Source organism: Capricornis sumatraensis, chromosome 5, assembly GCF_032405125.1.
Source record: "Capricornis sumatraensis isolate serow.1 chromosome 5, serow.2, whole genome shotgun sequence".
In the NCBI taxonomy this organism is placed as follows: domain Eukaryota; kingdom Metazoa; phylum Chordata; class Mammalia; order Artiodactyla; family Bovidae; genus Capricornis; species Capricornis sumatraensis.
Genome location: NC_091073.1, coordinates 71,799,956 through 71,820,404, shown reverse-complemented (window position 1 = coordinate 71,820,404; position 20,449 = coordinate 71,799,956). Strand labels below are relative to the sequence as shown.

General features: G+C 43.0%; 1 protein-coding gene across 1 annotated transcript in view; it reads left to right on the top strand.

The window, feature by feature from the left end:
* The first annotated feature begins 8,134 nt into the window (after positions 1 to 8,134).
* The window catches only part of CHN2 (chimerin 2), a 337,558-nt gene continuing 325,243 nt past the window's right edge, over positions 8,135 to 20,449 (top strand). The window contains exon 1 of the mRNA XM_068972312.1: positions 8,135 to 8,255. Coding sequence (XP_068828413.1) covers positions 8,207 to 8,255 — 49 coding nt within the window. The 5' untranslated portion in view covers positions 8,135 to 8,206. The remainder of the gene's footprint in view (positions 8,256 to 20,449) is intronic.

The following is a 20,449-nucleotide window of genomic DNA, read 5'->3' as shown; positions in this document are numbered from 1 at the left end:
TGCTGAATCTGAATCTGCATTCTAAGGAGACTCCCAGGTAAGCTGTAGACATCTTCAGTGTTGCACAGCCCCATCCTATGTATTGGTATTAAAATCAATTAAAATTGGTATAAAATCCCTGGGTATTAAAATCAGCTTGGGGGTGCAGGAGAAGCTCACTCAAGTAAAAATGGTTCTGCTTTAATGTCTTAGGTCCCCCAAAGGTGATTGAATTTTAATAGGTATTCACAGCACTGTTTGATTAAGTCAGATTGTGAAAGTCCTTACCTGAAGCTAACACACAATTGTAGATTAACTATACTTGAGTTAACATTTTCTTATTGAAGAAAAAAAATTATTAAAAATTCTAATCATGAGACTTCCAGCATCTGAAAGCTGGGATGCGATGGAGTTTCTGGTCAGAAGCACTTATAGTCCCCCGAAATCCCCCCATGTGGGTGAATGCTTTCATATCCCTGACACAATGCCTATCCCTGCCCAGGCCCTTGGAGTCAGATCACAAGGTCACCCTGTGAGCTGTCCAGAACCCAGCCTTTGCAAAGGCAAGGACAATGGGACTATCAAGGTTCAAATAGGGATACACGAGTGAGTAAAGCAAATAAAATGTATTTTAAAGACTTTCTTTCTTACCTACACAAAGGCTTGAACTGGAAAATGTTTACCGAAAAAAAAAAAAAGGCAGAAAGACTTCAAACAAAAACTACGTGTTTGAAAAGAATTTTCATGTATTGTGAAAAAAATGAGCCAAAGCTGGGTTCAAATTGATGCGTATACGCGTGATAAATGATGTACCCTCTCTAACTTTAGGTTTTCTTAACGAGATAAAGAGGAGATGATACTGCCTAATACTGGGGTCGCCGTCTGTCTTAATTAAGATGTGACATAGCTTTTTGGCCTCAGTTTCCCCAGATGGAAAAGGGAGCTCAGGATCTTCACTTCAGGATTGTCGTATAGAACAACGTGTACAGCACGGGCTTGGCACACAGTAAAGGATTATTGAGTGGAAGGTGATTCTTCTGCATCACCAGTGGCAGGGAATGCTCTGAGTGGTAATAAAAGTAGCAGCACTAGCAGCAGTAATGTTAGTTTTCTCTCCTTTTTCTTACAGGGGACAGGTTTTGTTAGAAAAGTTAAGCAATCTGCCTACATTCTTACACTGAACCCTGCTTTCAAATTCTACCAGGATTCTTATCCAGAGAGGCTGTGGGAAAATGTCTCAATGTGAGGCATTGCTATCTTGTGTAGCGTATGTGTGTGTGTGTGTGTGTGTGTGTGTGTGTGTGTGTGTGTGTGTATGAGAGAGAGAGACAGGGAAAAAAAAAACAAACTTGAGTAAACAGTTTAATATTACACATGCCACTCTCTAAAGATTCTGAAACACTCTTCTTCCAGCAAAATCACTCTGTCTCCAGAAGCGACTACGGGTAAAACCCTGCTGGACATTAATATTGCTACTGCTAAGTCGCTTCAGTCGTGTCTGACTCTGTGTGACCCTGTAGATGGCAGCTCATCAGGCTCCCCCGTCCCTGGGATTCTCCACGCAAGAAGACTGGAGTGGGTTGCCATTTCCTTCTCCAATGCGTGAAAGTAAAAAGGGAAAGTGAAGTTGCTCAGTCGTATCCGACCCTCAGCGACCCCACGAACTGCAGCCTACCAAGGCTCCTCCGTCCGTGGGATTTTCCAGGCAAGAGTACTGGAGTGGGTTGCCATTGCCTACTGAGTACTATAATAATGCTGCATACACTAACATCAGTGCCTTTTACATAAAAATGAGAATAAGAAGAATTAAGCTCCTTGTCCAGTGTTACCACGTGAGACACAGCAGAGCCAGGATTTGCACCCGGATCAGTTTCCAGAGCCCAGGCCTCTCTCACCTGTCTCACTGTAATCTCACGCAGGTGACTGAACGTAGGCAGAGGGGAAACGACTTCCAGACATTCTTCTTCCAGACTGCTCTGGAGAGACAGGTGTCAGCACACTGTATCTTGCTCTAAGGAGCAGACACCCAGAACTCCTAACTGGGCTTCTGTGTGGAAGACGCTGCGTTATATCTGTTGTTTTGTTTGGGCTTCACAAAATTGTTCACCTCATTTTTAAAAATCAGGAGATTAAGACGTAACTTGACGAAGGTCTCACAATTTAACAAATGCCAATTAGGACTGAAATTCAGGTTGGTTTGACTCCACAGATACACATTAAACTTTTCCAGAATCATTGTATACCTCATTTTACAAAAAATCTGGAATATTTGCAAAAGGCTAAATATGTTTTTTTAATATCAGAAAATTGCCAGATATTGTATCTATTAGCTTTCTTCCAATGCTCACTTACCCTCCCTCCTTTAAATTAAAAAAAAAAAAAAAGATTGTTCCATCTGTAGCTGCTACCGGGAATGAAATGAACTTTTCTGGAAGGTGAGGGCACAGAACATTTAGAGTACAGTATTTAAAAACAAAACACACAAAAAAACGTTGCCCCAGCTAAAATGTTAATGTTCCAAGGAGGAGTGGAGGCGCCACACTGTAGCACACCCCGGGCAAGAATGTAGTTTTCCTCTTATCTTTCTTCCTGGGGCCTAACATACTCCCAGACACACAGTGAGTGCTTAGTAAACATCATTGAGTAAAATAATGAACACACAAATGAATGGACAGTTAGAGAACAAATCCATAGGATACTTTTGTGAAAGCAGATTTTGACAGTAAAAGAGCATCAAGCCAAACTTACCCCAGAAGACATGAAAAACAACTCCCTACACATGTTTACCCAGAGCAGGCTTACAACACTCTTCAGTTTAGTTTACACTAGATTTCTCTTCGGACATTGAGGGTAGAAAAGATTTTTGTTATCTTAAACGTCAGGGAACAAAACCAGAGAAGTGATCTGCAGAGGAAAGCATATTCAACAAATTTTGGAACTCTATCACTGAGTTTCTGAACTCTTGATTTTTTTTTTTTTCTTTAGATAGTAAGAAAAGTCATTTCTCAATTTCTCTCTCAGTACCTCTCTTTCTCTTTTCCTCCCTTTGTCTCTCTCTCAAGTCAAAGAGGTTGTAGCTGACAGCCGTGTCATAAGTGTGTTTGGTACTCCCAAATTATGCAGCCAACAGGGAAGCTTAAAGTGATGCCCCTGAATCCCTCTGCATCTCAGAGGAGGTTCAGGAACACCTACCTGTGCTTGCCCCCGCATTTCAGAGGAGATTCAGGAACACCTGTGCTTGCGGCGTGTGGCCACTAGGGGTCTCCCGCAGCAGGCAGTGTGAACTGGGAATTGGGTAGCCGAGGCGGCCTCCTTTGTCTGCACCCCAGGTGTGGACTCCTTTTGTTCAGAGGCTGGGCTGCTACCTGCGGCGTCTGAGCCGGCTGCTCTGTTACCCCAGCTTGGGCTGCCGGCGCACTTCTTTGGAGGAAATGCACTGTTTCTCTGCGTCTGTCACTAGTTACACTTGACATTACCCGCGAGGAGCAAGTGTTTTCTCTTTAACAGGACTACGCATCTTTGTATTAGAAACACAGTTTAAACTACAAAGGGAAATACTTCTCACCACAACAAAGAGTATCTCTATGTGGAGAAATTGATGGCAAAAGGACCCATTTCCTGTGTAAGGTATTTGCCATAAAATATTTAAAGCTAGTTGACAAATAGCTCCACTGTTCTCCAGTGAATGCTGGCCACTGGATTAATCTTGAGAGTCAGGAATATTTCATTCTAGGCTTATCACAGAGAAAAGGAATGACCTTCACAAACACCCCTGAGTGCCTGAAATATGGGAGCCCAGCCCCAGCCAAGGCAGCCACATTCACCCTGTGGTGTTTTCATATCTGCTTTTCAACTTCAAAGGAACGAACAGTAAAGCAAAAATAAACAAATTACAGTAACATAAGAGCTACTCTGTAAACAGTAAATTACACGAGTTGTAACAGCTGTGATGGGAGTGGGGGTAGGGATGGCAAACATTTGATCCATCAAAATGTGTTCGTTTTCACCATTTTAGTTTCTCTTGTTCACAGCAAAAGTGTGTCCTTACACGTTCATCAGGATTTTGTGTCTGTGTGCTCCAGATGCCTCACTCATCACCTTGTTACTCAGTGGTCACAGCTGCTGATGTGAAAATTAATTGGTGTCCAAGAGAACCACTTGTTCCTTGGTTTACTCCCATATTCAGCAAATATCCACTGAACACCTATTGTGTGTCAAACATGGTAAAGAATGCAAAGGCCAGCCAGAAAAGAAACCTACCCCCTAGGAAGCCTTTTAATAAAGTAGGGAGATCAAATATATTCCACAATTGTGACCAAGGAAAGACAGAGCATCTGCCACTTGAGAGGTAGAGAGAAAAGACTATAGGAACTCAACAGAAGGAGAGCTGGTTTCTGGCATGAGAATCAGGGACGATTCCCCCAGAATAAACATTCTTCTTGACCCTTCAGGGTATGTAGGATGTCCAGCAGGGAGGGATGGGAAAAGGCCAGTGCTGGCAGCCCCAAGTGGCACAGGGTGTGATGCGGTGGGGTTACGTTTGTGAAGGGGACAACAGGAAATGTGTTTGGAAAGGGAAAGTGGGAAGGCTTTACATGCTAAACTAAGCATGTAAGCGAAGTTAAAACAAAATGGTAATAGACCACATTATCGACAAGACTCCTTTCATCCCATACGTATTTTACAATTTGAAGAAGGTAGACATGTCTTGAAAAACTCTTGCTTGTCAAACAGACTTAAGATCTTTGCAGCACCAATATTCCCTCTTTACCAGCAAACCAGGCATTGCCTAGAAATAGTGCCATATGTGAGTGAATAAAATACACAGACGAATAATTGTTTCACTTAGAGAAATGCTTTGGAAGGTTCACAAACAGGTTCCCAGGCCAATTGAGGAGGGGGTTGGCAAATTGTTTCAGCAACCTGCTGCTAATCTATTGATATTAAACATTTTTACAAGTAGCAGCAAGCCATTAGCCTCTGAATCTAAGAAAAACAATAGTGATCGTGCCTGCTGAGTTTTCTCCGTTGGCTCTGACTTTAACAATCCAAGTTATTGATCGTCTTTCAGATTTTAGTTCTAAATTTAGAGCTTTCCTTTTGTTCTTCAAAATAATATACTTCAGAATTTCCATCCATCTCCTACCATCAAGCTAAGCCTCCCCAGTCATCCCATTTCTACCCAGCAAGCACACGTGTTGGTCTCGTATTCGTCCGACCTCTGGACCCAGTGGACAAAGTTCTTCTCCAGCTTAGACTACGTTTGTGCAGCACAGGAGGGAGCCCTGGGGTGATGCCTTCACAACGGGTGTCCTGCTCTCCTTTCACCTGTCAACTGGGAGTAAGAAAAATGACCTACTTCACAGAATCATGGTTGACTTTCTCCAACTAAGGACTGTAAAGCTCTTTGAGTGTAAATGCTATCATCCCAACTGCAGAAATAGAATCTGACCTCCCTTTGTGAGACTTCTGAGTCATGAAACCTGTTGCATGTTGCTCAGTGTGGGACAAGAAAGATACAAACCTTGGGCCAAAGATGAGCATTTCCCCTGGTAGAATAAGCCACTACTGATTAGTTCCCTCAGTTATCTCCAGATGCAGTGGAGAAAGCGAAAGTTGTTCAAATCATACATTCTACCTTTCAAGTAAACAATTTACTATCACTTACGGAGCACAGACTATTGGCCAGGTACTGTGGCTTTATATATCTCATTTAATCTTCGCAGCACCCTACGTTATCAGCAGTATGGTTGCAGGTGGAGAAACTGAAGCTCAGTGAATGTGTCATTCGCTTGAGGTCACATAGCTAATAAGTGGCAGAACCAGAGTTTGAGTCCAGGTGTTGTCTCCTTCCAAGCCCAGAGAGAGACAACCCTACTTAGGTGACATAGCCAAGTTAGACAGTCCACCAGCTAAAGATCTGGAGGGATACACAGATCACTAGTCAGAGAGGAAGATGATGCCTTTGATCAGAACTCTGGAAAAAATAACTGGAAGTTACATTCTGATAGAGTGGTCAAGGTTTTGATGGGCCGTATGTCTTTGAAGGGCACCACAAGTAAACTGCATCAAGGTTGCATCACACAAAAAAGAAAAATGGAAGAGGGGAAGGAGAGGGGGTGCTTGGGTCTCCTTATACCAGACAGGGATGTTTCAAGTACCACGTAGATGAGGGTCAGGAAGACTTAGTCCTGTGTGACTGGAGAGTACTCAAGAGCTGTCAACTATTCAGCAAGCTGCCTTAATGGGAATGTCACTGGGATGGTATTCTGTTAGTGTTAGTTGCTAAGCTGTGTCCGACTCTTTGCAACCTCATGGACTGTAACCTACCGGGATCCTTTGTCCATGGGATTCTCCAGGCAAGAATACTGGAGTGGGTTGTCATTTCCTTCTCCAGGGCATCTTCCCTACCCAGGGATTGAACCTGGGTCTCCCACATGGTGGGCAGATTCTTTACTGTCTGAGCCATGAGGGAAGTCCATAAGAAAAAAAAAAAATTGAGCCCTATTGGGAACATATACTGGGATGGTATCCTGGAGGGCATTCAAAAAAAATAGTTTAAATCAACTAGAAAATGTTACATGGGTGCATATTGTGATTATTCAACATTTATTCACCGTGTGTTAGGTGCTTGGTTGAGGCGGACCCCCTAGGACTGGCTGCTGTTCCTGTGTCACTCCTGATAATTTTTAAATTGACTATGTCCTTTTAACCGTGTTTTTAAACATTGAACTACTCCAATGTGAACACTTTCCACTTTGCTACATAATGAGAGTACTTTCATCCCTTTAATGTTTGCTTTTTCCTTTGATCTAACAATTTCTGTTCAAATTTCACAGTTTTCTGTGGCTTCAGGAATGAAAGAACTGATTACCCTGCTGGGAGCGTGAAATAGACTTTAAAAAATCGGCATGATATTTCCTCCCAGTGAAATTAATTTAGCTTTAAATACAGGGGTAAGGTACACACCTTGTGCTGGAGCCTCTTTCTCTCACACACCTAAGCAGTTGCTTAGCGCACAGTTGGACCTGCTGCCAAGTCTTAGGTCTTTTGTGAGGCTCCTTTGCAAGACACAGGCTGAGAACCTTTCTGTTTGACTGCTGGCTTTGTGTGGGCCTGATGACATATCTGGAACGTCTCTATTTCTTTGAAGGCCCATCTCAAAAGCCCAGTGGTCCCGTCGAGCAGTCCGGTGGCTGGGGTACTTAAGTGCAGCCCGACTGGCTTGCGGAGTGTTTTGAGGGTCTTTTAGGAAACGCACCTTCTTGCAGGGCAGGGATCCTCGGCTCCAGAGCAACAAAGGACAATTTCGAGGGGAGTGGAAGGAGCGCTCCACAGCCTCTCTGGCATCCCAGGCCCCCTTCTCCCTAGCATCGTGTCCTTAGTGACCCCGCCTTCATCCTCTGCATCCCACCCGGGCTGTCTCGCTGCTCCTTAGTCTGGCCGGGGGCGCCGCGACCCACCACCTTCCCCCCACGCCCCACTCGGGGCGCCCTCAAACCCTTGGAGCAGCGCTGCGCACCGCCGCCACGCTCGCCCCGCGGCCCCCCGCGGCCTCTCTGGCACCTCTGGGTCCGGCTCCTAGGGCCAGTGTTACCCCCGCCCAGCAGTCCATAGCCGTCTCCTCCAGCCCCCGTCGCAGGAGCTGTCAAGCTCGCAGCCGCTGAGCCAGCCCCGGAGCTCCCGCGTCTCCTCTCCTTCCTTTGTGTGCGCGCGAGAGGAGTTGGGGCGGAGGGAGAAGGGGGAGGTCGCTCTGTCGGTCTGTCTCCCGCTGCCTTTGCCCGGGCAGCTTGAAGTGCGGCCGGGGAGGAGGGAGCCCACGGGGAGGGTGCGGGGAGCTGGTGGAGGGACTGTGGGCCGCCCGGGAGCCCGGGTTCCAGCCGCGCGCTGGGAAGCGCGGACCGCAGCTGGGGCTGGGCTGGAGGCACGATTCGTCCGCTCCGGCCGCCCCTCGGCCTCCCTCGGCTCCCACCTACCCCCGACACCCGGAGAACAGCGTGCGAAGGCGCCGAGAGGGACGGAAACCACAAATAAATAGCGGCGGCAGCAGCGCGTCATCTGGCGGAGCAGGAAGTGCAGGCAGAGTCCGGAGGCTGGTGCTTTCTGCGCGTCCCCTGGACTTTGCCATGGGCTGGGGGCCGCGGAGGCTGCGAGCGGCCGGGCCAGGGCAGCGGCGGCGGCGTCCGCTCCGGGGCTGAGCGAGAAGCGTCGCGCGGGGCGCACGGAGATGGCAGCGTCCAGCAACTCCAGCCTGTCCGGCTCCTCGGTGTCCTCCGGTGAGTTTCAGCCCATCGGGAGCGGCTGCCCCGCTGGGTGTCTCGTCCCCTGCCCGCGCCCCGCACTCTGGGATGGAGAGAGCCTACCTGTGGCCGTTCTGCCCGCTCTCCCGGAGTGAAGGCAGGCGGCCGCTGTGACACTTGTTTGGCTGGCCGGCATCCTTGGGCGCCCACTGCACCTTCGCGCCTGGAGTGACAGCGCAGAGGTGGGAGAGCGGGGGCGCCCTTGGTGTGCAGAAGTAGGGGTGTTGGGGATTTGTGGAGCAGCAGGCAAGAAGCGAGGCGAGCAGGGCGGACTCGCACTTTCTAGCGCCACTGAACCAGGGCTGGCGGGTCGGGGAAGGTGAGGGTGCCGCTGGGCGCCCCGACCCTCTGGCTGTGCGGTGCCCATTCCACTGGATGCCCAGATTCAAGGCAAGGGGGAGCAAACCCTCGCTCTTCGCATACTTCATTTTCTTTGTTTGTTTCAGAAATTAGCTCCGTGTAGACGCACGTTTGGTGTATGGGCTTGAGATAGGGATAATTCAGGGATTCTGTCATTCTGGTTCTGATTGAAGTTAGAGATCGGCGGTCAAGCCCAGCCTCTGACCACTTGCCCAGTTTCAAGTCTGCGTATGTATGTGTGTGTGTGATTTTCCTCTGTGGCCTCAGAATACATTTGGTAATTTTACTTTCCCGGCATACATTTTTTTTTTTTTTCTTTCAAGTGTGGCTGAGCAAAGGAAGGGGTTCTTTCAGCTTTTCTATGGTTGATCAGCGGGTCTAATTGAAGAGAAGAAATCGCTAATGAATCTGAAGGAGTAGGAATCAATAGCAGCAGACCCTCTGGATTCTGAGTATGACAGGTTTCTAATCAGGATGATGCATTAGGTAGAATGCTTCTACCGCTCTGGTCATTGAAAACTTTAATGACAAACCCTAAAGGGAGAGCTGACAAGACATTTACTGTAGTTTACAGTATTCAAGGGTCAAGAAGGTCTTGAAGTCCTAATGGAAATACTCAATATATCAATATTGTATTAATTTCTATTGTGTGTCCACTTTAAATTATCACTCCAATAATTAAACTCAGAGAAAGAAACGTTCTATTGGAGGCATTGGACAGCAAGCCAGGCATTAAGGAACCCTATCTCTAGATGTGTGACTAATTAAATCATGAATGCAAGGTGCTTTGACTAAGGTGCAGTTGTGACATGGAACAAGGTGATTACTTGAAAGTCATCTATTATCTTTTTTGGCAGATTTTAGTTCCAGTGAAATAGCACTTCCTTTTTTGATCATTATCAACTGATGAAAAGCGCAGTGTTGTTACGTGTACAAGGTAGTCGAAGTTTCTGGTAGTAACAGCCAATGGGGCAGAACAGTCATATCTTATTAAGAGCAGCAACAAGTTGACCGACCGCCTGTGGTTTTTAATTCTGAGAACTCAGCAAATGCTACAGCTTATTTTTAGTACCCTCAAACCACTGATGCTGCTTTTCAATTCATTTTGGTTGACTAACATTGAATTTAAAATACAGTGCTGTTGGCTTATGGTTACCATATGGTTACCCCTCTTTGAAAATGGCCCACAAGATGAACTGGTGGGAGAGTGGTAATGAAGGGAAAGAAGACAAGAGGAAGGACAGTAAGGTGGTTTTATCATGTGATTTACTGGTGTATGAATTACAGGTGCTGTGGCATCTGAATTTTCAGATCTTGATGAAATATCTCCTTAAGCATAAGGAGCCTTATTGAGAAAACTAACTCAGCCTTAGGAAGAATACTTGGGTTTGATGCAGCACAGTATAAGCTTTAAATGACATTAACTGCTTTGTAGATAGGATAGAGATGCGTGTGAAGGTTCTATTTTTTGCTTTAGTTACCACTGTTTTAAATCCTAATGAAAACTGAGAGATAACAGGAAAGCTGAGATTCACAAAGTGGGCCGGGATATGTTGTTTACCATGAATCAGTCTAGCCCATGAAACTTATATTGGCTGATTCACCAATTAATCAGGTACTGTGTCTTGAAAAATATGAGAACCAGAATTCTCTTTTTAAGCACACTTACCATCATGTGGATCATGAATAATTCAGAAAACACAAGCAATTCACACCTGTGAGAAGTGTTGGGCAGGAAAGAATAGAGCTTTTTTGTGATGGCAGCTGGGTTCTCAGGCAAAGGTCAGAGTCTGAGAATAGAGGGCACTTCATCAGTCTATTAATCACCGTTTTTTCTATAGTAGGTAGACCTACTATGTGCCAGACCTCAGGTTGGCCTCAGCCTCAGCTTCAAGGAGGTTAAGTGTTGAAAATAATTTAACGATTCTTTAGAGCTTCCCTGGTGGCTCAGATGGTAGAGAATCTGCCTGCCACGGAGGAGACCCAGGTTCAGTCCTTCGTCAGGAAGATCTCCTGGAGAAGGAAATGGAAACCCACTCCAGTATTCTTGCCTGGAGAATTCCATGGACAGAGGAGCCAGGCAGACTATGGTGCATGGAGTCTCAAAGATTTGGACCCTGCTAAGTGACTAACGCACATACCCCTCTTGCTTTGAAGCTTTGTGATATTGTCCTTGAGTTCAGCTCCACCGGTGGATAAGTTGGGGTGTGTTATTTAACTTTTCCACACCTCAGTTTCCTCATCTAATGCTAATAATAGGAACTTAAGAATGTCATGGAGATGAAATGAGGTAATGTGTCTAGAGCGTTTAACATAGGGTGTGGCACTTAATGAATGCTCAGTGTGAATAAAGTTTGTTCCTTGGAGGAAGGAAAAAATAAAAAGCTTTCACTGGCTCAGAGTATAGGTACCAAAGTAAGTCCAACACATATCAAATCTGCCTCTTGCATTGCATGTTAGCTTTGGTCTTGAGGTTTGAGCTCCATTAAACAAGCATTTATTAAGTTTCTTTAGCCTCCAGGCATAATCCCCAAGTGTTTGGAATAGAAAGATGGATCAAGACCCTTTCCCTCCCCATCCAGCAGCAGAGATGGACAAACAACAATCTATACTCTATTTTGAGAAAATGAGTTATGGGGAGGAGAGTACAGGGAGGAGACGGATGACCTCAGTTGTGAGGAGTCAGTAGGGGTGACTTATGACTTGGGCCTTGAAGGATGAGTGGGATGTTTTCAGAAAACAGAGAGCAGGAAAGGCATTTTAGGGAGAGGGATGATCTTAGGCAAAGGCCTGGAGATAGGGAAGTTCATAGCCTAATTTTCAACTTCTTAGGGCTATTTTTTGGTGGTTCCTCTTCTCTGGACAGTTATGCTTATAGGCCCATCAACAGCCTCAATCATGGAGCTGCCAGATCACTCAAGGCTGCTGCTGTGGGAGGATTTCTTTCTGTTCAGGTAGCAGTGGGTTTGATAGTCCAGCTCTCCACACCTCAGGATATATTTGAGCAATTGAGCACTAAGAAGGTAACAGTTGATTCTGTAGTCTCCAGCCTATGGAGAGGTGAACTCACATAGAATACCATGGGTAAACTTCTCTTAGAGGAATAGGTGTGGGAGGTTTACGTTTGGGTGGATTTGTGTGAAGAGTAAAAATCTAACAGTTTACTCAGTATTAAGCTTAACGTTATCTGATTTTCCTGTAACTGTGTTCTTACTTGCTATTGGTGGACCACATTGCCTAAGCATCTCATTTATTCTATATTACCAGCTGGGACACAACAGATGAAATAATCAAGTTAAAATTAATTTTAAAATACATTTTCTGAGAACTATTTAGAAATTTGCTTCTGGAATATTCAATTATGTATAAAAGAAATTGCTTTGCCTTTGTTTTAATGATAACTGCTGGTAATTAAATTTCACAATCACCTAGATTGGCAGGAAGGTTTGATTACCTTTATTATTTTAAATGGGGGGCTGGGGAGCGGAATCCCTATCCTTAAGTTTTTAATCTAGCCTGTGGTACTTGATTATATTCTGAAATAAACAATTGTTGATTTGCAAAATACTTTTCTCAATGATCTTGAGTCAGATTTGCTTTTATAATTGAAATAAGAACTTTTTGCGTATTACTTATGTGATCACCAAATGGATAATTTCACAGATGAAAGAAAAAAAATCAACCATAGGTATACATATGTCCCCTCCCTCTTGAACCTCCCTCTCATCTGCATCCCACCCCACCCCACCCCTCTAGGTTGTTACAGAGACCCTGTATGTATACCTATGGCTGATTCATGTTGATGTTTGGAAGAAACCAACAAAATTCTATAAAGTAATTATCCTTTAACTAAAAAACAAATAAATTTTAAAAAAGAAGAAAAATCAACTCAAGTAAAGTAATAGATAAAGAAACTTTGAGATGTTTTTCAGTAACTGAACAAGGTAAAATATTAAATATTAAAAGGATTCTTGGGATAAGAAGTTAAGATTTTGAGAAAATAAATGGACTGGATTATAGAAATGAAATTGACAGGGACTTTTGAAATTAAAATGCAAGTATTAATAGAAAAAAAGTAAAACTCAGTGTTATGTGCAGTCTTTGAAACTTTAATTGGGAAAAGAACATTCCTGAATGGACTGAGGGATTTATTTTTCCAGATTCTTTACAACAGTAATTCAGGCCAAGGAAATAATGCCATTTTCTGCTGTCAAACTGGTGTTGATCCTAGAAATGATAAATAGGAATTTTCATTACTTGTTATTGATGACTCACAACCAGTGGCATATACAAATCTTTCACATTCCTAGATTCAGAAGGCAAAACTGAACTGTAATCATGCTGCCAAGACTTATATCGGTGTAATTAGAAACTCCATGGATCTAATACTGCAAAACAGGATGTCTTTGTTGAAACAGAGTTCACATTAAGAAGTCTTCTACACCTTTAAACTTCAGAAATATTCAGTTATGTGTAAGCCAAATATCTTTACCTTTGTTTTAGTGTTAATTGCTGGTAATTTAATCTCAATTACCTAGAATGGCAGGAGAATTTGGTCACTTTTATTTTCAATCGTCGTGCACAAAAAAATTGCAATTTCAAAAACATTGCAAATTTGCAAAGCTCAGAATTAATCCCCTGAGAGAAATCATTTACTGATGAAAGCTATTGTTTTTTTTGCTGTTTTTCTGGTGACCTTTCCACACCTCATTTTAACTTACTAGATTCTCACTGTCCTTTGTGGTACCTGAGATGAAAGTGAAAGTGAAGTCGCTCAGCCAAGTCTGACTCTTTGCGACCCCATGAACTGTAGCCTACCACGCTTCTCTGTCCATGGGATTTTCCAGGCAAGAGTACTGAAGTGGGTTGCCATTTCCTTCCCCAGAGGATCTTCCCAACCCAAGGATCGAACCTGGGTCTCCCGCATTGTAGGCAGACGCTTTACCATCTGAGGAACCGGGGAAGTCAACCTGAGATGAACCAGTGATACAGAATCTGAGACGAAAGGCAGCTCTTCCTAGGCATAACAGCTTTTTTGCAGTGTTTGACAAGGGCCCACTGATCTGTGTACTTTTGCTAAAATGCCAGATGCCTCCGCTGCTCCCACTGATCCCTTGAAGAGTTCTGAATGACCTTCTCTTTGGGGACCAGCTTTGGGGGGATGCAAACCCCCGGTATTTTCCAGGCCAGTCTATGCAGGGTTTCACTGGACAGTGTCCTTTGCGCTGCCACCTGGGGCTTGGCCAAGTGTCTGTCCTGCTGAGGGCCTTCTGCTGCCCTGCAGGGTGCTGTGGTGAAGATAACCGGACTTTGGGATTGGAAAACCTGAGCAGTGTCATCTTGGTATGGTTTGGGGAAAGGTTTTGGGCCAGAAGATCAAGATTCCTGCCAAGATAGTTAGATATAGAGAAGACAAAAGGAACCTAGTGATAGACCTAAGATTAATGGCACGCAGCGGTCACTCATCGATGATTTATCTTTTATGAATGTGTTCACATTTCATGGCTCCTGAAATATGTCATTGAATTTTCAAAATGAATGGCTCCTTCCCTCCCTTCCTCCCTTCTTTGTTCTTTCTCCCTTTTTCTTTTCTCATCTGTTTTTATGTTGGTCAGATTGCTATTTAGAGATGTTTCAGAAACCCTGCCTTTGGTCTACTTTCCTGTTCATGGTTCCCGAATCCTCTGGGCACCTTGCTGCTTCTCTTTCCACTGGCTCAGTGGGGAAAGGAGCTGCTGTGCTGTTTCTGGATCACATGGATTCTGGTCACAGGGTCAAGATGGATGTGTCCATCTGTGGTACAGCTTCAGGGCTGTGACAGAGCTCACTCCTCATGTGTCTCAAAGTTACTAACAAAAGCAGAGGTTTGTTTAAAGTATCCATGGTTAGAGGAAACCCAGGTAGGAACGTGCTTGACCCACACACCATCTGCTCTGCCAGGGCACTTGGGGTCTGATTCTGAAGATGGAATGTGTGTACCAGGGAAGAGCTATTCACCAGAAGATTGTGCAAATAACCTGCCTCTTCCTTCAGTTACTAGAAGTTGAACACCTTTGTGGGGACTGGTCTTCATATATAGTCTTTACAGTGTGGCCTTATGACAGCATGGCCTTGCTTCAACAGTCACCCATGTCACCCAGCTTCAGCCCATTCACAGAATCACCTTAGCAGTTTAAAGTGTTATCTTCAATCACCCAATGTCTGAGTTCCAACAGACATTCTCTAGAAAGGTGTTCAATTACTAACCTTGTTTAAAATGTCATCATCACCACAGATCAGAGGAGACATTGTTATATTCCTGGAATTGAGATATGTATTACTCACATACTGTGCAGGCCACCAATCACCCCTTGCCCTGGTGGCCTGTGGAGGAGAATGCTTTGTGAGGAAAGAGGCTGGATGCCACTGGCCTGGCAGAACTGCTAGGTGTGGAGAAACAATCTGCTCCCTTGAGCTGGAGAGAGATCCCACCTTCTGAAATATGCCTACATTAGATGTTGTAGGAAGAGCCCTAGATGTGGAATCAGAAGATTCTGGACATTTAAGCCTTTAGCTGGGGCACCTACCCTCTTAACCGAGGCTCTTAAATCCTGTCAGAACTGTTAAGCCCTTTACCAGGACTCTTAAACCATTAATCAAGGCCCTTGGCCCTTTACAAAGCTCCTAAACCCTTTACATCGGCACTTTGGCCAGATATTTAACCAAACCAACCAGCTAGCTATGTGGCCTTTGGTGAAGTTAGCTCCTCTGAGCCTTATATGTCTCGCTGCAAACTGCAGTTGTGACAGCCTGTTGCCTGGAGTTGAGGTGAGAGAGCATCCCCTCCGCAGACCTGGTCAGCACGCCTGCTTATTAGAGGCCAAGTATCTCTCTTTCCTCTCTCCTTCCCTTAACATCTCTGAGCCCCAGTTCTCTTGGCTATAAATCAGAAACAGTGATATCTGACGAATTTATCCCACAGGGCTGTCTTTGCTGAGACTGTTTGGGAAAACGCTTAGTAAACTGTAAAAGCAACTGACATGACCGAGTGGCTGCTATGTGTCGTTCTGTGTACATCATCTCACATATTTCTCTGAAGTAGACGTTATATTCCATTTTGTAAACAGAGAAATAGGTTCAGCGAGGGCACAGGGCTTGGATTTGAGGTAATAGGATTGAAGCAAAGTCTTGCTCATTTTAAAGAGTGTGTGCTTCCCTTTTGAAACATGAGGAACTGGTTTGTTTCTGTCTCTGTTCACAAAAGTTGCTGACGTTAGAGTTTCATGTCATGGTTGACAGAGCAAATATAGTTATATTCTTATGCTTTATTTTGTTGCCCCCAGTAGTTATCCAGACCATCACCTCAGTTTGACCAAAGGTCATTCTCGTGAGTAATATGAACTGGGAGATGTTACCAAGTCAGTACTCTGTAGAGTGAACACCTAGGAAACTGGGCTTGTATCTGTACTTGAGAATAGTCTTGCAAGGTGAAGGGTATATTAGGTGTTCATTGTACTATTTTTGCAACTTTTCTAAAGGTTTGAAAATTTTCTCAATGCAAAAAAAAAGGGTGCAAATAAAGGAAAAGTGCTACTCAGCATTCAGTTGGTTTTCTTCACTGGCATTACAGAAGCATGGTTTTTGCGTGAAGATATAAGTCCCGTTATCAACTCATGAAGCTCCTGGATTCTGAACCGTCGGGCAGCAGAATGTCTGTCCCTTAGTTTATATCTTAAGTGAACATATAAAGGAGCTAAAGTTACAGAAGGTGTTCAGATAGACCACATGCAACTTCTGCCTGAGAATTTTTTTTTTTTCTTCACCCCCTGAACTGGATTGACTTAACATTTTATTGTAGGTTTGGACCAAAGACAGACATTGGTTGTTTAGAAGATTCTGGCATTTGTATAAGGAAGAATCAGGATCTAAGTAACTCTAGGAACTGCCTGCCCAGTGCCACTCGGCTAGTTGGTGGTAGAGCTGAACCCATAGTTGGTGGTAGAGTATGGACCCATATTTCCAGAACATTCATCCTCCATCTTTCTTACTGGCTCATCCTAAAGAGTAGTATCATCCTTAGAGAATTTCTCACAGACATTTTTTTTATCTGACTTTGTAAGGCCATTCTATGTAATTATTTTTTTCAAAAAGGAAATCCTCAAGTGCTTTGTATTTTCAATGGGCCTAAGAACTCAAGGCTGTTGTGTCCATAGAGGCAGAGACTTAAGTCGTCTGATGTCTGCTTTAACTATGTATAGTTAGGCTGTCCAATATGGTAACCACTAACCACATATAGCGGTTTAAATTTTTTTTAAATTTCAGTTCCCCAGTTGTCCTAGGGACATTTCAAGTGCTCAGTAGTACATATGGCTAGTGGCTACCATATTAGACCGTGCAGAAATGGAACATTTTCACGGTTATATAGAAGATTCTGTTGGGCAGCAGTGTCAGTAATTCTAAGACAGGGACCTTACTAATGTAAAATTAGTTAGCCAGGGATAGAAAATTTAATTAAATGTTCTTCCATTCTTGTGTTTGCTTCTTATTCTGCTTTGGTTGTATTTTACTAATTTTGCAAATTGTTTTTTTTTTTTAAGTAATTTTTTCATAACTTTGAGGCAAGCTGTGGAATGACAGATGGAATATGATGTTGGGGAAAGTAATTATGTTTGTAAACCTAACTAGTCCTGAAGTTTGATTTAAGCTTTTTTAAAAAGTGGTCTGTTGTTTCCTTAATGGGAACTCTACTTCTTTTTGAAATAAACCCACAGTGAGTTGCAATTTCATCCTCAAAGAGGAAAAAATGCCTTTATCCAGAAGAAGTTTGGATCTTATAATTGTGTTTCTTCCCCCAAATCATAAAGAAAATAGGAAAACTGTGAATGTGTGGACTGAGGCTGCTAAGTGGCATATTTAAGATATGCTATTTAAAGGAGATTTTCTACCACCCTGACCTACAGTAAACCATTTGCCTAGAAGTGTTTTGCTTCTGCAAAAGGCCCATACAGGGCAAAGAAAACACACTGATTTTTAGAAGATAAAGTTAGCTTTTGGAATTTATTCTAACTGGGAGGAAACGTATGCAAATAAGATGCAGGAACATGACAGCTCCTACAGAAAGGAAACTGCCCCCCTTCTTGAACTTCTGTTACCATCTTCAAGTTCAACCAAAAAATGGAAAAGTGGAGGGTTATCTTTAAAATGTCAAACTACTGTCAAGAAAGAGGTGGATATTGAGATTCGGCCACTAGATTCAGAAACTGTACTAGCCAGAGGCAGGTGACAAGCATGGCTTATTCTTTATTGACATAACTCAGATCACAAATTTTGGGCGATATGAATCACAGAATCACTTGGGTAACAACCTTATGTAGTTCTTTTCTCATCAGAAACCCAGTACCTAGATTTCATCAAGTCCCATCACTGCCCTCCGTACCCTCAGTCCTGGCTGAGCACTGTCTTCTTCAAGAAAAGGGAACCTAGCTCTTTCTAGTTATTTCACATAATGCCACTCTAATGATATAAAGTGCTTTTTCTTAAATAATTTTGCTTCTCAAGAATAAACCCGAGTGAGATCAATTAGGGGACAGCAAGTAAGCAGGAAGCAGGGAGCATGGTTTTGAGGGTAAATCTGAGGCATCTACTAGAGGGTGAGGGCTGCAACGCTACCTCTAAGGGACTGATTCTCCACCTAGACCGGCAGGATCCAATATGGCAGCCACCTGGGCTATTTAGCCCTTGAAATGTGGCTAGTCTGAGATGCTTCGGAAAGTGAAATACACATCACAATTGAACAGTTTACAAAACAAAGAGAAGGTAAGATGTCTTATGAATAGTTTTGTTATATTGATTATATGTTGACATGATAACATTTTTGGATATTAGGTTAAAGAAAATTTATTAAAAAAATTAATTCTACCTGTTTATTGAAAATGTTTAATGTAGCTGCCAGGATATTTAAAGCTACATATGTGGCTAATATTATATTTAAACCAGACAGTACTGGTCTAGACAACTTCAGCCTTTGTCACAGAATCTACCATACAAAACCTGCTGATTGACTGATCAGAGGCTCTCACAGTTGCCATCCTATCCACTTTCCAGGCCAGAAACATACCCTGTCTCCCCTGACGTCCAGTTCAACCCTGATTCTCAACGCCCTATTTTGGTTTAGTCTCAGACATTGAAAGGTGTCCTTCATTTTTCTGGGTCCGTACAGTGATTTTGAAATGAAATGCTATTGAGAGGGACAGGTTGAGATTTTCATCCACTTCTTATTTATATAGGTTTTGTGCTTTATTTTTTATTTTTGGTTGTTGCTTCACTATGATTCTAGACTTTACATATTTATTTGTGAGTTTTATGTATACCCCTCTTTCCAAAGCCATCAGTGTGATAAAGCTGTGAAGTTGAAAAGAGAAACTGAGAGAACAAGGAACACATTTTGTCTTGACCTGAAGCTTCTTGTCATGAGTATGCACGTGTGTATATACAAACGTACATAATGATGTGTATGTGTGTGTGTGTGTGTGTGTATACAGAAAGCAGAAGTAGATTGAGTTTCAAACAAAAGTTATTTTCAGACAAATATATAAGTTAATATCCATGGAAATGAAAAGTCAAACCTAGCATTACCTTTAGTAATGAAACAATTCACTTGGGATTTGGCTAATGATGTGCAAATATTAATATACATAATTTGGCTGCCTAATATTGATTTAAGTTGTTCATTCAAATTCATTTTATTACAGAAAAATGAGCCATTTTGTTTTACAGTGTTTGTCGCTGCAGTCAGTGAGATCGTAAAAGCATGTTTATTGCTTTACTCTTATTTAATACTCTTTTGCTGACCTTCTGATGCAAAGAGAACCTTGTGATGACTACTTCAGAAAGTTCTATGAGCTCATAAGGTTCTGTTTGGGGGCCTGGTTAATTCAAGCCAAGTGTCCTCTGGTTATCTCCCTCATGAACAATATCTGGGGTTGAAGGTACTGTCAGTGACCTGGGCACAGAGGGTTTTGTTTACATGTGATGTTCATATGCTTGAGGGTTGAACTTTGTCCATGCGAGAGCCCTATGTTTGTTTTAAGCAAACTAACCCACATGCTTTTTTTTTTTTTTTTTTAAAAAGATCAAGTGTGAGTTCTCTTTGAGGGGGAAAAGCATTTGACAGGGGCTTTGTCAACTCTTTTGAAATAATATCAGATTCAGATTAGGAGCATAACCACAACAAATCCTTGGGAATTATGAGCAGAAGACATGATTTGGAACTAGACAATGTAATTTGTCATAACATGATAATTGCCATAGTACTTATTTTGTTCTATATTCTAACCCCAGGAATAACAGTAAGGGGTATTTTGTAAAAATGCACAGCAGTCTTTCAGGGAAGAGATGCCCTGCAGATATCTTATTTTTCACAAATAGCTGAGTGTAAATCTGTCATTTAGGAATTCATGTAAACATGTTCCTGAGAGCATATGTAGTTTTAGCTTGTGCCTCTTCTTATAGTAATGAGTTCCATCCATTTCTGTTCCCAGAGTGGACTTGTATTTCTTTCCATTGCTTTAAATGTAACTCTCTGAGACTTATTTCTAATGCTTATTCTTGACTTCGTAAATAAATGTGGGTTCATGTAAATCCTGAACTTCAAGGGTTCTGTGTCTTGTATCACGTGCCGTGAAGTTGAAGATTCAGCCCAAACACTAGCACCACTGGCTGTGCTAACTTGAATTTCCATTTTCTCATCCATAAAATGGGCTAATAATACTTGTTGTAGAATCAAATGGGAACATGCCTGTGAAAGAAACTTGAAAATTAAAAATTTGTGA